The following is a 15,475-nucleotide window of genomic DNA, read 5'->3' as shown; positions in this document are numbered from 1 at the left end:
CTGGAGGAAAACTGACACCATCCTTACGGTGAAACGTGGTGGCAGCATCATGCTGCAGGGACCGGGGGACTAGTCAGGATCAAGGGAAATATGAATGGAGCAAACTACAGAGATCCTTGATGAAAACTTGCTCAGGACCTGACTGGTTCACCTTCCAACAGGACAGCAACCCTAAACACACAGCCAGGATAAGAGAGGCTTTGGGACAAGTCTCTGAATGTCCTTGTGGCCCAGCCAGAATCTGGACTTGAACCCAATCAAACATCTCTGCAGAGACCTGAAAATAGCTGTGCAGCTACGCTTCCCATCCAGCCTAACAGAGCTTGAAAGGATCTGCAGAGAAGAATGGGAGGAGTTCCCCAAATTCAAGTGTGCCAAGCTTGTAGCATACCCAAGAAGACTCGAGGCTGTAATTGCTATCAAATGTGCTTCAAAGTACTGAGTACTTGTGATTATTTTTAAATGTGCAATTACTAAAAACCTGTTTTTGCTTTGTCATTATGGGGTATTGTGTGTAGATTGAGGGGGGGAAACTAATCCATTTTAGAATAAGGCTATAATGTGAAAAAAGTAAAGGGGTCTGAATACTTTCCGAATTGACTATATGCGGTGAAATGTCCTTTAAATGCTCAGTCTATTGTTCGGCGTTGCGGTATGACTTGTGAGTCTAATTTTCTCACTCATTATTCATTCAAGATGTGTAATCATGGTGACATTCTCATTAATGTAGAAGTGTTCAGAAAGATTATATTATTACCAATAAAAGTTACTCAAATGACACACTAGATTATTTAGCATTTCTATTGGGCACACAATCTGAAACAGCAAATGTATCCAACATTTGTAGTCACAAGCTTGATAGTCATTGTGTGCTATGAATATAGGACCAAATACTTAACTTTTTATTACTTTAATACATATAATTGCATTTGTCACAGTACTTTAGGTCCACTAAAATAAGGGGGAGTTGGGGCTGGGCAATGTGCCCAACATATTAGATCACTTAATTTTTTTTATTGATATTTTGTTTTTTAATAATAAAAGTTGTACATTTTCTTTGAGTCGTTTGTGTGACCCCAGGGTGGCAACACATACATTCTATGTGATTTCAATGGGTCTTTCTCCTTTCTGATTTTGTTTTATACTGTTCAATTCAACTTCAACCCGCAAAAAAATCAATTTTCAGCCATTTCTGCATTTGAGATCATTTCTACCCTGCCATGTAGGGCTGCACGATATGGGCAAGTAATCTGGGCCTTATTTTTAACAATGTTGCAATTTGACTTGTGATTTGGAGCAAAACACTTGGAATCATGGGACTAATGTCTATTCTAATTATGTAGTTAGAATATAATAGTGGGCATTTTTTAATACAGTGTTTGACATGACAACGAATGAGAATGCCAGGGAGGAGTTATTGCGACAGGGTAGGAACGAATGTGTTTATATGCGTTTCCTATAATCTTTGGCTACGTTGAATGTATTCTCTTATCTACTTCATGTAGCTAACATTATTCTTGCTTTGCGTTTACAACTTTAATTTAGAAGACACTGTTGCACAAACATGTTGATTTAGGTCTACACAATCACTGGTATTATCAGGCTGTATAGCTAATTACGCTTGCCCTTACTCAGTACGTGTGATTAGCAGCTAACAAGATTTAGGCCCAACTTGCTAAGAAAAGACAAACTAGCTGTTTGCAGATGTAAGAAACACAAGCTAATAGTGTCATTATAGAATGCTAGTATTTATATTAAGATGCAAAGTTACAACTACAGTGTTGCATATGCTGCATTGACCATGACGCAAGTGTCTCGTGGTTGAGGAACATCAAATGCGCTCCATTAGTGACGGGGCTTAGCTAGGTCTGTGTGGAAAGTGGCATAGAGGGAGTGGAGAGGGAAGACTCAAGTAGCGAAGTAAACTATAAAGATGGACGCTACACACTGCGTATCACATTTAACAAACCAAACATTCAAATACCGGTATAGAAGGTAAAAACCAAAACCGGTCCGTTCATCAATACCGGTATATCGCAAAACACGTATACTGCCCAGCAGTAGGGGGAGTATGCACAAAAAGTGTGTGGAATGGATGGAAATGCCCTCAAATTAAAGCTGACAATCTGCAATTTAACCTCAGTCATTGCATAATTTCACATTCAAAGTGCTGGATTACAGAGCCAAAACATGTCACTGTTTACATTTTTTTCCATTTCATCCAGCCCTACCCCAACAAGGTTGAAGAGATGTGTTGGTCTTGAACTCTGTTCATTGGTTATTTGATGTCCCCAGCCAACAGCACAGCCTCCTCCATCAGTGTTCTTTACCTATTTTGAATCTCTCTCTATCAGTGGGTTCATCTTAGTGTATTGTGTGTGCAATACATGTACTGGAGTGTGCAGTTAACTAAATGTGCATAGTGTGTTTGATTTAAGATGAAAGGTTTAAGTGCAGTGTAAACGTGAGTCATGATTTTGTAATCGTGTGTCTCTTGTGTGTGGATGTGTTTTGGGGTGGTATGGGCTGTGCTCACATGTTTACCCAGCCTGGCGTGTGGGATGCCATTTCTCAGCTAATCCAACCTCTCTGGAAGAGAGCCTAACTGTCCAGTTCCCCCCCACGCAGCCTACCATTATATCACACGGTGTAGCACAAACAACCTGCATTCACATCACAGCCAAAAATAAACCCTTTCAATTACCAGAATCCAAACCTCGCACAACCCCCCCCCTCCTTCCCCCTCTTTCTCAGTTAGTGAGTCTCCGTTCAATGTCTTGCTCTTAGTATCTCACTCTCTTATTGAGCTTTTCTTTTTCTCTCCATCTCTCTGTTAACAAGTCTCCCTCTCCCTTTCCCTCTCCATTAGCAGGTATCTCTCCATTCATCCATCCCAGTTAGTGATGGTGTCCATCTCAGCAGGTTTCTCTCTCCCCGTTTAGTGATGGTCTCTATCTCTCAGCAGGTCTCTCCCCGTTTAGTGATGGTCTCTATCTCTCTGTTGGTGAGCCTCGCTCTCTGCAGCGAAAGCTGCACCGCTGACGTCAGCAGCCAGGGAGCCCGCTGTACTTATGAGAGCCTCAAATAGACTCTGGCTGCCTTTTTTATAAGAAAAGCACCACTCGCCTATAAATAGCCCTGCATGCCTTTTGCTGCCTGACTCCTGATCGAATGGGAGCAGATCAGGGGCAGGAGATGGAGGGAGAGAGGGAGGATGAGAGGGCCATTTCCTCCCCTGCCCTGGGATGTGAGTCACTCACTCTGACACACTTCTTCCCTGTTTTTCAGTGTCAGATCTCACATCAGTTCTGTGGAGTCGTCTTCTTGACTGACTAGGTCTGAGTGTTTTTGGTGCAGTGTGCAGGAGGCGAGTTTGAGGAATGGGCCTGGTGTTTTGTGGATATTCGGGTGGGATACGGTCTAGTTGTGTGATTCATGTGACATTACCTCTCCTTCCCTCGTACATTTTCTAGACTCCACCAAACTAATGAGGCTGAGGGGAAAATGGCCTGCCCCTCCTAGGTAATGCTAGGGAGAACATTGGAGTGGTGCTCACTTAATATATTGTACTAAGTGCATGGCTGTGGAATGTTTGTGATATAGTGCCCTCTGTAGTGGCCACTCTCTCTGCAGTATTGTGTCCCGAAACTAAATCAGGCCTGGCGGTCGGGTGGGACTGACCGTGTACCGGTCGGGGACAATACTGTCCTCAGCACTTTCAGATGCAGCTAGACTGGACTGGCTGCATCTAGCCCCTCTCCCTATTGGCTTTTATCAATTTATTAGATCGAAAAACAATGTGCTCCTCAGTCTGCTCCCACCCAACATCCATCACCTATGGGGCCGGGAGGCAGCATTAGTTACAGCTGCTTTCTGCTGAATAGACCTGAATAGACTTACGGAGTGTGGTGAGGGTCAGGGCTTGGCCGGGATAGGAGAGTGGATCGGTGGGAGATATTCAATAAAACTTCATCAGATGGAACTGGTGGGTCCACTGAGGAGTCTTTAACACCTGGGTCCACACAGCTCCACATATTCTATTGAAGTGTTTTCTCTGTCTGTCTGGAAACACCTGCAGCTGTAGAAGAGGCAAGGGTGGTTTCACTGTTTCTCTCTTCTTTTGAGTCCCAGGGAGAGAAACAATGCAGAGTCTGTTCCCTGTTTTTCCTGATTCTGCATTCTGGCTGAAGGTTCAATGTGCCCCAGTCCATCTCTGCCTTTTTTTTTATAATAGATTTCTTAACTGTAATCACAGCAGTCTCAGATGCTTTAGCGCTTAGCCTGGTGGTGTGTGTACGTTAATCTCAATAAATAGACCCATTTTGCTCTAACGATAAATAAATAAAAATGTTATGCACAGTTGCGTTACATTAGCGGCAGGGCTCTAGACTGACTCTCCAGTGCCAAGTAAGACATTAAATAAGTTAGGTATTTCATCAAGCATATTCAGGGAATGCATGATAAATATTTTGATGTGCAACATATCAGTCAAAATAGGATCATGTATGATGAGATTTATTTAGAAATGAATTTGCCTGCGTGTTGTGTGGATATTAGCCTAGCCTATATGCTACATAATTTACAACCTGAGGAAGTGGGAACTCAAAACACGTTAGCTCGATTGTCAACTGTAATATGATATTGTTGCTAGATGGCTACAGAGCATTCGGAAAGTATGCAGGCCCCTTTTCCACACTCTGTTACCTTACAGCCTTATTCTAAAAAAATAAAAATAAATGTTTAATGATTCAATCTACACACAATACCCCATAATAAGAACGTGAAGAATGTCTATAAACCGTGTTGTAGTGATGTGCACATAAATATGGGTTGTATTTACAATAGTGTTTGTTTTTCACTGGTTGCCCATGTGATCATCCTTGAGATGTTTCTACAACTTGATTGGAGTCCACCTTTGGTAAATTTAAAATTGATTGGACATCATTTGGAAAGGCACACACCTGTCTATGTAAGGTCCCACAGTTGACAGTGCATGTCAGAGAAAAAAACAAGCCATGAGGTTGAAGGAATTGTCCGTAGAGCTCAGAGACCGGATTGTTTCGAGGCACAGGGGAAGGGTACCAAAAAACATTTGCAGCATTTGAAGGTCCCCAAGAACACTGTGGCCTACATTATTAAATGGAAGAAGTTTGGAACCACCACCAAGACTCTTCCTAGAGCTAGCCGCCCGGCCAAACTGAGCAATCGGGGAGACCGGGAGGGGACCAAGAACCCGATGGTCACTCTGACATAGATCCATAGAACCTTCCAGAAGGACAACCATCTCTGCAGCACTCCACCTATCTGGCCTTTTATAGTAGAGTGGCCAGATGGAAGCCACTCCTCAGTAAAAGGCACATGTAGTCTATTCACTGAAACTACCTACCTAAGCAAACTTGCTTCGTAAGAGGGCAATATCGGTGTCAGTCTTTTTCGGTTTATCGTTCCAGCTCTGTATGTACAGTATCAGTCAAAGGTTTGGACACACCTAGTCATTGAAGGGTTTTTCTTTTTTACTATTTTCTACATTGTATAATAATAGTGAAGACTAACTCTTAACCCCTAGCCTAGCTAATGTTAGCATGCTAGCTAGAATTGGTAAAATATTGTACTTTTTGCGAATTCGTAACAGGTAATATGGATTGTAATATATGGACATTCCCAGATGAATACAGATCATATGAAACGTGAAATATCCTACTAAATGGAGTGTCTTGGATTTACGTGCATAAGGTGTCATCGTATCCCCACAGATCAAATTAATTTCAACAGTACAGTCCACTAGCATGCTGCACTGGTGTAAAATGTCACTATTGTATATGATTTGTATATTAACATATCTGGGTCATTTCTACTTTTTTTTTATTTTTTATTATTTTTTTTACATTATTTATTAATATTCGAAATATACAATATACTAGCAGTGAAGCCGCTCAATAACTACATGTTATTGGAATGTGCCATGGAATCAGTACATCAAATCTCTTCCCAACTATTTTGTATTCTGTATGGCACAGTTGTCAACATCCTGGTCCTCAAATGAAACTGGTATACTTTCCTATTTATGCTATTTTTATTCCTCCTCCAGTTTTGATCCTTTATATTGGGCAGACAGACCAGTTTTCTACCTCCTCACGCTGCCACCCGCCGCCATTTTTTGGGGCAATTCTGTGATCAATTGGTTGAGCAGACCTTCCCGTACAATTCTGATAACTCCATGAAGGACATAACTCTACCATTCCAATTAACAATATATATAAATACACGTATTTTATCAACCAGCACATTTGAGTTCAGCTGTGATATTTGTTGTAATATTTGTTCTATCTTTTCAGGGGGATGAAATTGTTGCCAGCTCTGCAACGCTCGTTTGAAAAATATACTTTTTTTAAAAGTATCATATTCAATTAATCGAAAATGAAACATGGCAATCTGCACAAAGGCAAAAAGGCCACTTTTAAACAATGGATGAGCTTTTCTTAGTAATCTACTTGAACCATTTAGGGTTCAAATAAAACTTTTGAATGAGTGAAGCTTTTAGAGGGTGGTTTTATATTTAATCATCTCAACCCACCCAATTCATTTTCATTATATAGATAGGCACGTTTTATTTTGTCTGGTTTAGCGTCCCAGATTAAGTGAAATATTTTATGCTCATATGATTTGAAAAATGAATCATCAGGAGTAGACAGCGCCATAAGTAAGTGCGTAAACTGAGATATGACTAAGGAGTTAATCGGGGCAATTTTTCCATAAATAGACAGGTATTTACCTCTCCATGGTTGCAGGATCTTGTCTATTTTTACAAGTTTTCTATTGAAATTCATTGTGGAGAGCTATTTATCTTTTGTAATATGAATACCGACTGTCTACTTCACTATCAGCCCATTTTAAAGTTAAACTGCAGGGTAATGTAAAAGTTGTACTTTTTTAAGGATCCAATACGTAATATTGTACATTTATCATAATTAGGTTTTAGTCCAGAGAGTACATAAAAGTGATCTAGATCTTCAATGAGACATTGCAGGGATCAAGCTTGCGGACTTAATATAAAACTTGAGTCATCTGCATACATGGACACCTTTGTTTTTAAGCCTTGGATTTCTAATCCGCTAATGTTGTTATTGTATCTGATTTTAATCGGTAGCATTTCGATGACCATAATGAATAGATATGGTGACAGCGGACACCCTTTTTTAACTCTTGACAATTCAAAACTCTCTGAGAAGTAGCCGTTATTTAATATTTTACACCTGGAGTTGCTATAAATTATTTTTACCCATTTTATAAGAGAATTACCGAACTTACCGAATTACCGAAAATCTGGGCATTTATAAATCAAATCCATTCTTACTTTATCAAATGACTTTTCAAAATCTGCTATAAATACCAAAACTGGCTTCTTATGTTTCATGATGTTCTTTTATTTCTAGAAGCTGTCGTATATTATTTCCAATGTATTGTCCATGTAAAAAACCTGTCTGATAAGGATGAACAATACCTGGTAAAACCCATCTATTTCTGAGTGCTATGTGTTTTCCTAGCTAGCTAAAAATCAAGCAAATGGTACTGCGCTCAAAACAAAATCATGTTTCGACATTGTATCGGCTATGTTGTGGTTGTTCGCTTTTTTTTGCGCTTAGTATATTGCATATCATATTTTTGGCAGTTAACTCTGATTTATGGATCTAATCTGGTTTCGGCATTAGAAAATTAGTGAAGTCCCAAATTCCTGTGAGATACTGCGAGAATTTGACAATTCAATGTACTTAGGTGGAAGTTTAGGTTATGGACACGCCGCCTATCTCTGTAGTTCATTTGATGGAGTTTTCAAAACTAATGGCCACTGGATTTATGCAAATAATCATGATTCTGCCAGGTAGGCATAGGCTACTTTGTAGTTACCTTTTAATTGCCTTTCCATCTACCTGAAGACAGTTAGGCTATCATTAGCATCTCTAACGGCTATACAAAGTGGTACTGTAGACATATATATTCCACACACACACACACAGGGGCATTCACAGTAATGTGAATTAATCACGATAATAAAAAAGCAAATTGTGAACCAATAACGAACATGCCCCGGTCAAAAAAAGGGGCACTGTTACCCTTGCATCGATGTTAGTTAATGTTACCAACACCGGATAGGTTCAGTGAAAGGTGTGGTTTTACAGGGTAGACCATAGTAGTACAGGGCCCCTGGAGCAAATTGGAGTTAAGTGCCTTGCTCAAGGGCACATTGACAGATTTTCCACTTTGTCGCCTCAGGTATTCGAAGCCGCGACCTTTCGGTTACTGGCCCAACGCTTTAACCTCTAGACCTACTGCTGCCCTGCGTATGTGAGCGGAAGAGTGAGGCTGTGTTAGTGGGGAAACAGTATGTTCCTCATTGTCAGTCCTCACAGGAAAGCAGGAGAACACCAGACCGAGAGGGCTCACAACATGTCTCCTGCTCCTGCCTCAGAGGATGCCTATCTGACAGCTTGTACAGCTCATGCTCCGAATGACAAATAAGAGCCACTCTGTGCGCACTGGTGTGTGTGTACGTGTGTGTGTACGTGTGTGTGTGTGTTCTGTAACACAGGCCACTTGCTCAGTGGAAGCCCCGGTGGTGAGAGCCTTTTGCGTGCTGCAGGATCAGGGTAGAGGGGGGTAAAATCTGTCGTGTGACAGCATTAAGATGCTACACAACACATTCTCTCTCACACACACACACAATTACACAATCGTTGCATGTCGTTGGGGGCTGTTTTTGCTGGTAAGCTTTTGGCTTGTAGCTCCAGTCAGGCGGTGTTCCTGAGCCACTGGTTGTTTGGGATTACCTGATTGGCCCTGTGCAGGCATGCTCTTTAGGAACATTAGTGGTTCAGGTTCAGGTACACACACACACACACACACCAGATTCCTTTACAGCCCCTGGCCTGCGGTGGAGGACTGCTCTCAGCAGCCCAGCAGGAGAGGAGAGCTTGCTCAGTGGTCTGAGACGTTGGCACCAGAACCAGGCTGGCGGCAGGCACCAGCCCCTGTGTGTGCAGATTAAATACCACAGTGGCCCTGGCCCACTTGATTAGATGTCCTGCAGGTCCAAGCTGCTTGGGTTCTCCTCCCACTCTGTCTCGGTATGAAATGTCTCATGCCCCTCTGTTAGACCGGAGAGATTAGGCGGGTGCGCGCACGCATACGCACACGCACAATACAAGGAAGGAATCTGTCATAAGTTTATTTTCATTTAAGAAATGGTCTTGGAAATGACTCCTGTACTGAACAACTGCCGAGACTGAGTTGTCTGCATTCATTTGTTGTAGTCGAGATAGTCGTTAACACTGTGACTAGGTCATAAGTCCTATCTACAGTTTAGTATATAGGCTACCATTACAATTAGTCGACTAGTTATTAGAGCTAGTAGTACATTTTATCCTAAGACTTCATGAACGGGATTGTATAGTCCGTAAAGTTTCTGCTGTTCTCTCCTACAGGTGATCGTAGACACCCCCACCAGCCCAGTCACTAGTGGCCTACCTCTGTTCTTTGTCATCACTGTCACAGCCATCAAACAGGTAAGAAATGGCAGCACTGTCCCCTTTAACCCCCCAAATAGATGTAGAATTACTAGAATCGGCATCCCCATTCTGAGGGGCCATTCACATTCTAGTGACTCTATTTCTGTGGCTCTCCATGTGTCTCCACCACCTCTCTTCCATGTTAAACATTTGTTTTCCATTTCTGTAAAAGTACATTTTTTGGGGTGTGAAGTATGGAATCGTTGTCTATGGTTCTGTCATAGCCAAAGTAATGCTGGCTATGCGATGGTGATTTTCTTTTAAAGAGAAGGGGAACGTTGTCTTGGAACATGACCAAACGGTACTATAGTCGCTCGTATAGAAACAAATGATCAGAGGAGTCTCTTTTCTGTTGAAGCGTGTCCAAGCTCTTAGATGTATTGTTTTAGGAATGGGCTTTTCTGGTGGCCTGCTGCTAGGGCTTTTTGAAATGCACAATGGAGGGTGGACTTCCTTCCAAAAATATATATGGGACACACTGATAGCGGCTAGCGATGCTGCTGCTGCATTTAGCCAGGCTTTGAAGTGGGACACAAGGGGAGGCTCTGTAGACTGGGTTAGGTGAGCCCTGCAGTCAGTCCCTTATTAAACAGACTTTGTAGCTCCCTCTCTCTGTCCATCCACATACCACCCACTCTATCCTCCTCCTGTTTCATCCCTGCATCATCCCGAGCTCCCGAGTGACGCAGCAGTCTAAGGCACTCCATCTCAGTTCTCGGGGTGTAACTACAGACCCTGGTTTGTTTCCAGGCTGTATCACAACTGGCCGTGATTGGGGAGTCCCATAGGGCGGCGCACAATTGGCCCAGCGTCGTTAGGGTTTGCCCGGGGTAGGCCGTCATTGTAAATAAGAATTTGTTCTTAACTGACTTGATAAAATCCCTCCCTCCCTCCGGCATCTTTCTTCCTCTATCCCTGTTACCCTGACCTCTGACACTGACTTTCTATTGGCCCTCTCTTCATGTCCCATTTCACTCTCGCTTACCCTCTTCCCTCCCTCTCCATCTACTGCTCTCTCTTCTCCCCATCTTTCTTTCTCCCTCCTTACTTCTCTCTCTCTCTCTCTCTCTCTCTCTCTCCCACCCTCTCTCCTCCCCTCCTCTCAACTCCCCTCTTCTCCCGCCATCGCTCTCAGGGCTATGAGGACTGGCTGCGGCACAAGGCAGATAATGAGGTGAATAAGTACCTGGTGACAGTGCTGGAGGACGGCCGGAGAGCATGCAAGGAGAGCGAGAAGATCAAGGTACCTTTTAGCAAGCTGCACCTCTGTCAAGTTCCCCGGAAATAAATATCCCCTTAGGGACATGGGGAGGGAGGGAGAGGTAATTGGCATCTTGGCATGTTCTTGTATGGCTCTATGGTATGGTAATCCCAAGTAGGTGATGCAGAATGGAGGAAGATGATACAATTCAGTCAACATTGAGGACACCTGCTCTTTCCGTGACAGAGGTGAATCCCGGTGAAAGCTATGATCCCTTATTGAGGTCACTTGTTAAATCCACTTCAGTCTAGATGAAGTGGAGGAGACTGGTTAAAGAAGGCTTTTTAAGCCTTGAGACATGGATTGTGTGTGTGCCATTCAGTGGGTGAATGGGCAAGATACAGTTGAAGTTGGAAGTTTACGTTCACTTAGGTTGGAGTCATTTAAAACTAGTTTTTCAGCCACTCCACAAATTTCTTGTTAACAAGCTATAGTTTTGGCAAGTCGTTTAGGACATCTACTTCGTGCATGACACAAGTTAGTTTTCCAACACTTGTTTACAGACAGATTATTTCACTTATAATTCACTGTATCACAATTCCATTGGGTCAGAAGTTTACATACACTGTGCCAGTTGACTGTGCCTTTAAACAGCTTGAAATCTGCCAAGACCTCAGATCAAACATTGTAGACCTCCACAAGTCTGGTTCATCCTTGGGAGCAATTTCCAAATTCCTGAAGGTACCATGTCCATCTGTACAAACAATAGTACGCAAGTATAAACACCATAGGACCACACAGCCGTCATACCGCTCAGGAAGGAGAAGCGTTCTGTCTCCTAGAGATGAATGTACTTTGGTGCGAAAAGTGCAAATCAATACCAGAACAACAGCAAAGGACCTTGTGAAGATGCTGGAGGAAACGGGTACAAAAGGATCTATATCCACAGTAAAACGAGTCCTATATCGACATAACCTGAAAGGCCACTCAGAAAGGAAGAAGCCACTGCTCCAAAACCGCCATAAAAAAGCCAGACTACGGTTTGCAACTGCACATGGGGACAATTCATCATACACATCATACTTTTTGGAGAAATGTTCTCTGGTCTGATGAAACAAAAATATAACTGTTTGGCCATAATGACCATTGTTATGTTTGGAGGAAAAAGGGGAACGTTTGCAAGCCGAAGAACACCTTCAACCGTGAAGCACGGGGGTGGCAGCCTCATGTTGTGGGGGTGCTTTGCTGCGGGAGGGACTGGTGCACTTCACAAAATAGATGGCATCATGAGGATGGAAAATTGTGGATATATTGAAGCAACATCTCAAGACATCTGTCAGGAAAGCTTGGTCGCAATGACACCAAGCATACTTCCAAAGTTGTGCCAAAATGGCTTTAGGACAGCAAGGTCTTGGTATTAGTGGCCATCACAAAGCCCTGACCTCAATTCTATAGAAGATTTGTGTGCAGAACTGAAAAACATGTGTGAGCAAGGAGGCCTTCAAACCTGACTCCGTTACACCAGCTCTGTCAGGAGGAATGGGCCAAAATTCACCCAACTTATTGTGGGAAGCTTGTGGGAGGCTACCTGAAACGTTTAACCCAACAATTTAAAGGCAATGCTACCAAATACTAATTGAGTGTATGTAAACTTCTGACCCACTGGGAATGTGAAGCTGAAATAAATAATTCTCTCTACTATTATTCTGACATTTCACATTCTTAAAATAAAGTGGTGATCCTAACTGAACCAAGAGCTTCCGGCTTCAACTGTAAAAATGAAAGGGGGTGCAACCCAATATTAGGAAGGTGTTCTTAATGTTTTGTACACTGAGTGTAGCTTCACAGACCCAAATCAACCCCTAGACCTCCCTAGGCACTTTTGTAGATCTGAGAAGATATGACAGGTTTAAGCAACTTGGTTACAGCTCCAACGTGCCCTCTGATAGGCTAGGATTGTGGAAGTGTCACCATTTGTTTATACCAAACAAATCCACAAGGGCCTAGGGACTATGGGTGGAATTGGCATGGTCCTCTGTATGGACCTGATGTATACTGTTCCTCTAGGTTGGGGATGTGGTGGAGGTGGTTGAGGATGAGACCTTTCCCTGTGACCTCATCCTGCTGCAGTCCAGCCGGGAGGACGAGACCTGCTTTGTCACCACGGCCAGTCTGGATGGGGAGTCCAACCATAAGGTGGAGTGCTGCTACAGTAACGCTACAATCACTGTGTCATTGAGACGTATCATCATGGCAGACGTGGGGGGCTTTGGCATCGCTTCCAATCTGCCATCACTCCCTTCCTCTCCATCACCCTTCACTCAAATCCATCGACGGTGTGTGCCTGCTTGTGTGTGTGTGTGCCTGCTTGTGTGTGTGTGTGCCTGCTTGTGTGTGTGTGTGCCTGCTTGTGTGTGTGTGTGCCTGCTTGTGTGTGTGTGTGCCTGCTTGTGTGTGTGTGTGCCTGCTTGTGTGTGTGTGTGCCTGCTTGTGTGTGTGTGTGCCTGCTTGTGTGTGTGTGTGCCTTGTGTGTGTGTGTGTGTGCTTGTGTGTGTGCTGTGTGTGTGTGTGTGTGCCTGCTTGTGTGTGTGTGTGTGCCTGCTTGTGTGTGTGTGTGTGCCTGCTTGTGTGTGTGTGTGTGTGTGCCTGCTTGTGTGTGTGTGTGTGCCTGTTGTGTGTGTGTGTGTGTGTGTGTGTGTGTGTGTGTGTGTGTGTGTGTGTGTGTGTGTGTGTGTGTGTGTGTGTGTGTGCCTGCTTGTGTGTGTGTGTGTGTGTGTGTGTGCCTGCTTGTGTGTGTGTGTGTGCCTGCTTGTGTGTGTGTGTGTGCCTGCTTGTGTGTGTGTGTGCCTGCTTGTGTGTGTGTGTGTGCCTGCTTGTGTGTGTGTGTGTGTGCCTGCTTGTGTGTGTGTGTGTGTGCCTGCTTGTGTGTGTGTGTGTGCCTGCTTGTGTGTGTGTGTGCCTGCTTGTGTGTGTGCCTGCTTGTGTGTGTGTGTGCCTGCTTGTGTGTGTGTGCCTGCTTGTGTGTGTGTGCCTGCTTGTGTGTGTGTGCCTGCTTGTGTGTGTGTGCCTGCTTGTGTGTGTGTGCCTGCTTGTGTGTGTGTGCCTGCTTTTGTGTGTGTGCCTGCTTGTGTGTGTGTGCCTGCTTGTGTGTGTGTGCCTGCTTGTGTGTGTGTGTGTGTGTGTGTGTGCCTGCTTGTGTGTGCCTGCTTGTGTGTGCCTGCTTGTGTGTGCCTGCTTGTGTGTGCCTGCTTGTGTGTGCCTGCTCGTGTGTGTGTGTGCCTGCTCGTGTGTGTGTGCCTGCTTGTGTGTGTGTGTGCCTGCTTGTGTGTGTGTGCCTGCTTGTGTGTGTGTGTGTGCCTGCTTGTGTGTGTGTGTGTGCCTGCTTGTGTGTGTGTGTGTGCCTGCTTGTGTGTGTGTGTGTGCCTGCTTGTGTGTGTGTGTGTGCCTGCTTGTGTGTGTGCCTGCTTGTGTGTGTGCCTGCTTGTGTGTGTGTGCCTGCTTGTGTGTGTGTGCCTGCTTGTGTGTGTGTGCCTGCTTGTGTGTGTGTGCCTGCTTGTGTGTGTGTGCCTGCTTGTGTGTGTGTGCCTGCTTGTGTGTGTGTGCCTGCTTGTGTGTGTGTGCCTGCTTGTGTGTGTGTGCCTGCTTGTGTGTGTGTGCCTGCTTGTGTGTGTGTGCCTGCTTGTGTGTGTGTGCCTGCTTGTGTGTGTGTGCCTGCTTGTGTGTGTGTGTGCCTGCTTGTGTGTGTGTGTGCCTGCTTGTGTGTGTGTGTGTGCCTGCTTGTGTGTGTGTGCCTGCTTGTGTGTGTGTGCCTGCTTGTGTGTGTGTGTGTGTGCCTGCTTGTGTGTGCCTGCTTGTGTGTGTGCCTGCTTGTGTGTGTGCCTGCTTGTGTGTGTGCTGCTTGTGTGTGTGCCTGCTTGTGTGTGTGCCTGCTTGTGTGTGTGCCTGCTTGTGTGTGCCTGCTTGTGTGCCTGCTTGTGCGTGCCTGCTTGTGCGTGCCTGCTTGTGCGTGCCTGCTTGTGTGTGTGTGCCTGCTTGTGTGTGTGTGCCTGCTTGTGTGTGTGTGCCTGCTTGTGTGTGTGTGCCTGCTTGTGTGTGTGTGCCTGCTTGTGTGTGTGTGCCTGCTTGTGTGTGTGTGCCTGCTTGTGTGTGTGTGTGTGTGTGTGTGTGTGTGTGTGTGTGTGCCTGCTTGTGTGTTTGTGTGTGTGCCTGCTTGTGTGTGTGTGCCTGCTTGTGTGTTTGTGTGTGTGTGTGTGCCTGCTTGTGTGTTTGTGTGTGTGTGTGTGCCTGCTTGTGTGTTTGTGTGTGTGTGTGTGCCTGCTTGTGTGTTTGTGTGTGTGTGTGTGCCTGCTTGTGTGTTTGTGTGTGTGTGTGTGCCTGCTTGTGTGTTTGTGTGTGTGTGTGCCTGCTTGTGTGCCTGTGTGTGTGTGTGTGTGCCTGCTCGTGTGTGTGTGTGCCTGCTCGTGCGTGTGCCTGCTCGTGCGTGTGTGTGTGCCTGCTCGTGCGTGTGTGTGCCTGCTCGTGCCTGCCTGCTGCGTGCCTGCCTGCTCGTGCCTGCCTGCTCGTGCCTGCCTGCTCGTGCCTGCCTGCTCGTGCCTGCCTGCTCGTGCCTGCCTGCTCGTGCCTGCCTGCTCGTGCCTGCCTGCTCGTGCCTGCCTGCTCGTGCGTGCCTGCTCGTGCGTGCCTGCTCGTGCGTGCCTGCTCGTGCGTGCCT

General features: G+C 44.9%; 1 protein-coding gene and 1 long non-coding RNA gene across 21 annotated transcripts in view; one reads left to right on the top strand and one right to left on the bottom strand.

The window, feature by feature from the left end:
* The window catches only part of LOC127913994 (uncharacterized), a 423,857-nt gene that overhangs the window by 30,050 nt on the left and 378,332 nt on the right, over nt 1-15,475 (bottom strand). The gene's annotated exons all lie outside the window — the stretch shown is intronic.
* LOC118363427 (phospholipid-transporting ATPase IG-like) overlaps nt 1-15,475 on the top strand; it is a 76,220-nt gene that overhangs the window by 27,520 nt on the left and 33,225 nt on the right. For all 20 annotated transcript variants that reach the window (XR_008087545.1, XR_008087544.1, XR_008087543.1 and 17 more), the window contains exons 4-6: nt 9,480-9,560; nt 10,699-10,806; nt 12,832-12,960. Coding sequence is in view for 5 of the 20 variants with exons in the window: in XM_035744286.2 (XP_035600179.1) it covers nt 9,480-9,560; nt 10,699-10,806; nt 12,832-12,960 (318 nt within the window). In the remaining 15 variants the exon portion in view is untranslated. The remainder of the gene's footprint in view (nt 1-9,479; nt 9,561-10,698; nt 10,807-12,831; nt 12,961-15,475) is intronic.

This window comes from Oncorhynchus keta, chromosome 30 (genome assembly GCF_023373465.1).
Source record: "Oncorhynchus keta strain PuntledgeMale-10-30-2019 chromosome 30, Oket_V2, whole genome shotgun sequence".
In the NCBI taxonomy this organism is placed as follows: domain Eukaryota; kingdom Metazoa; phylum Chordata; class Actinopteri; order Salmoniformes; family Salmonidae; genus Oncorhynchus; species Oncorhynchus keta.
This window is presented reverse-complemented; position numbering and strand designations above follow the sequence as displayed.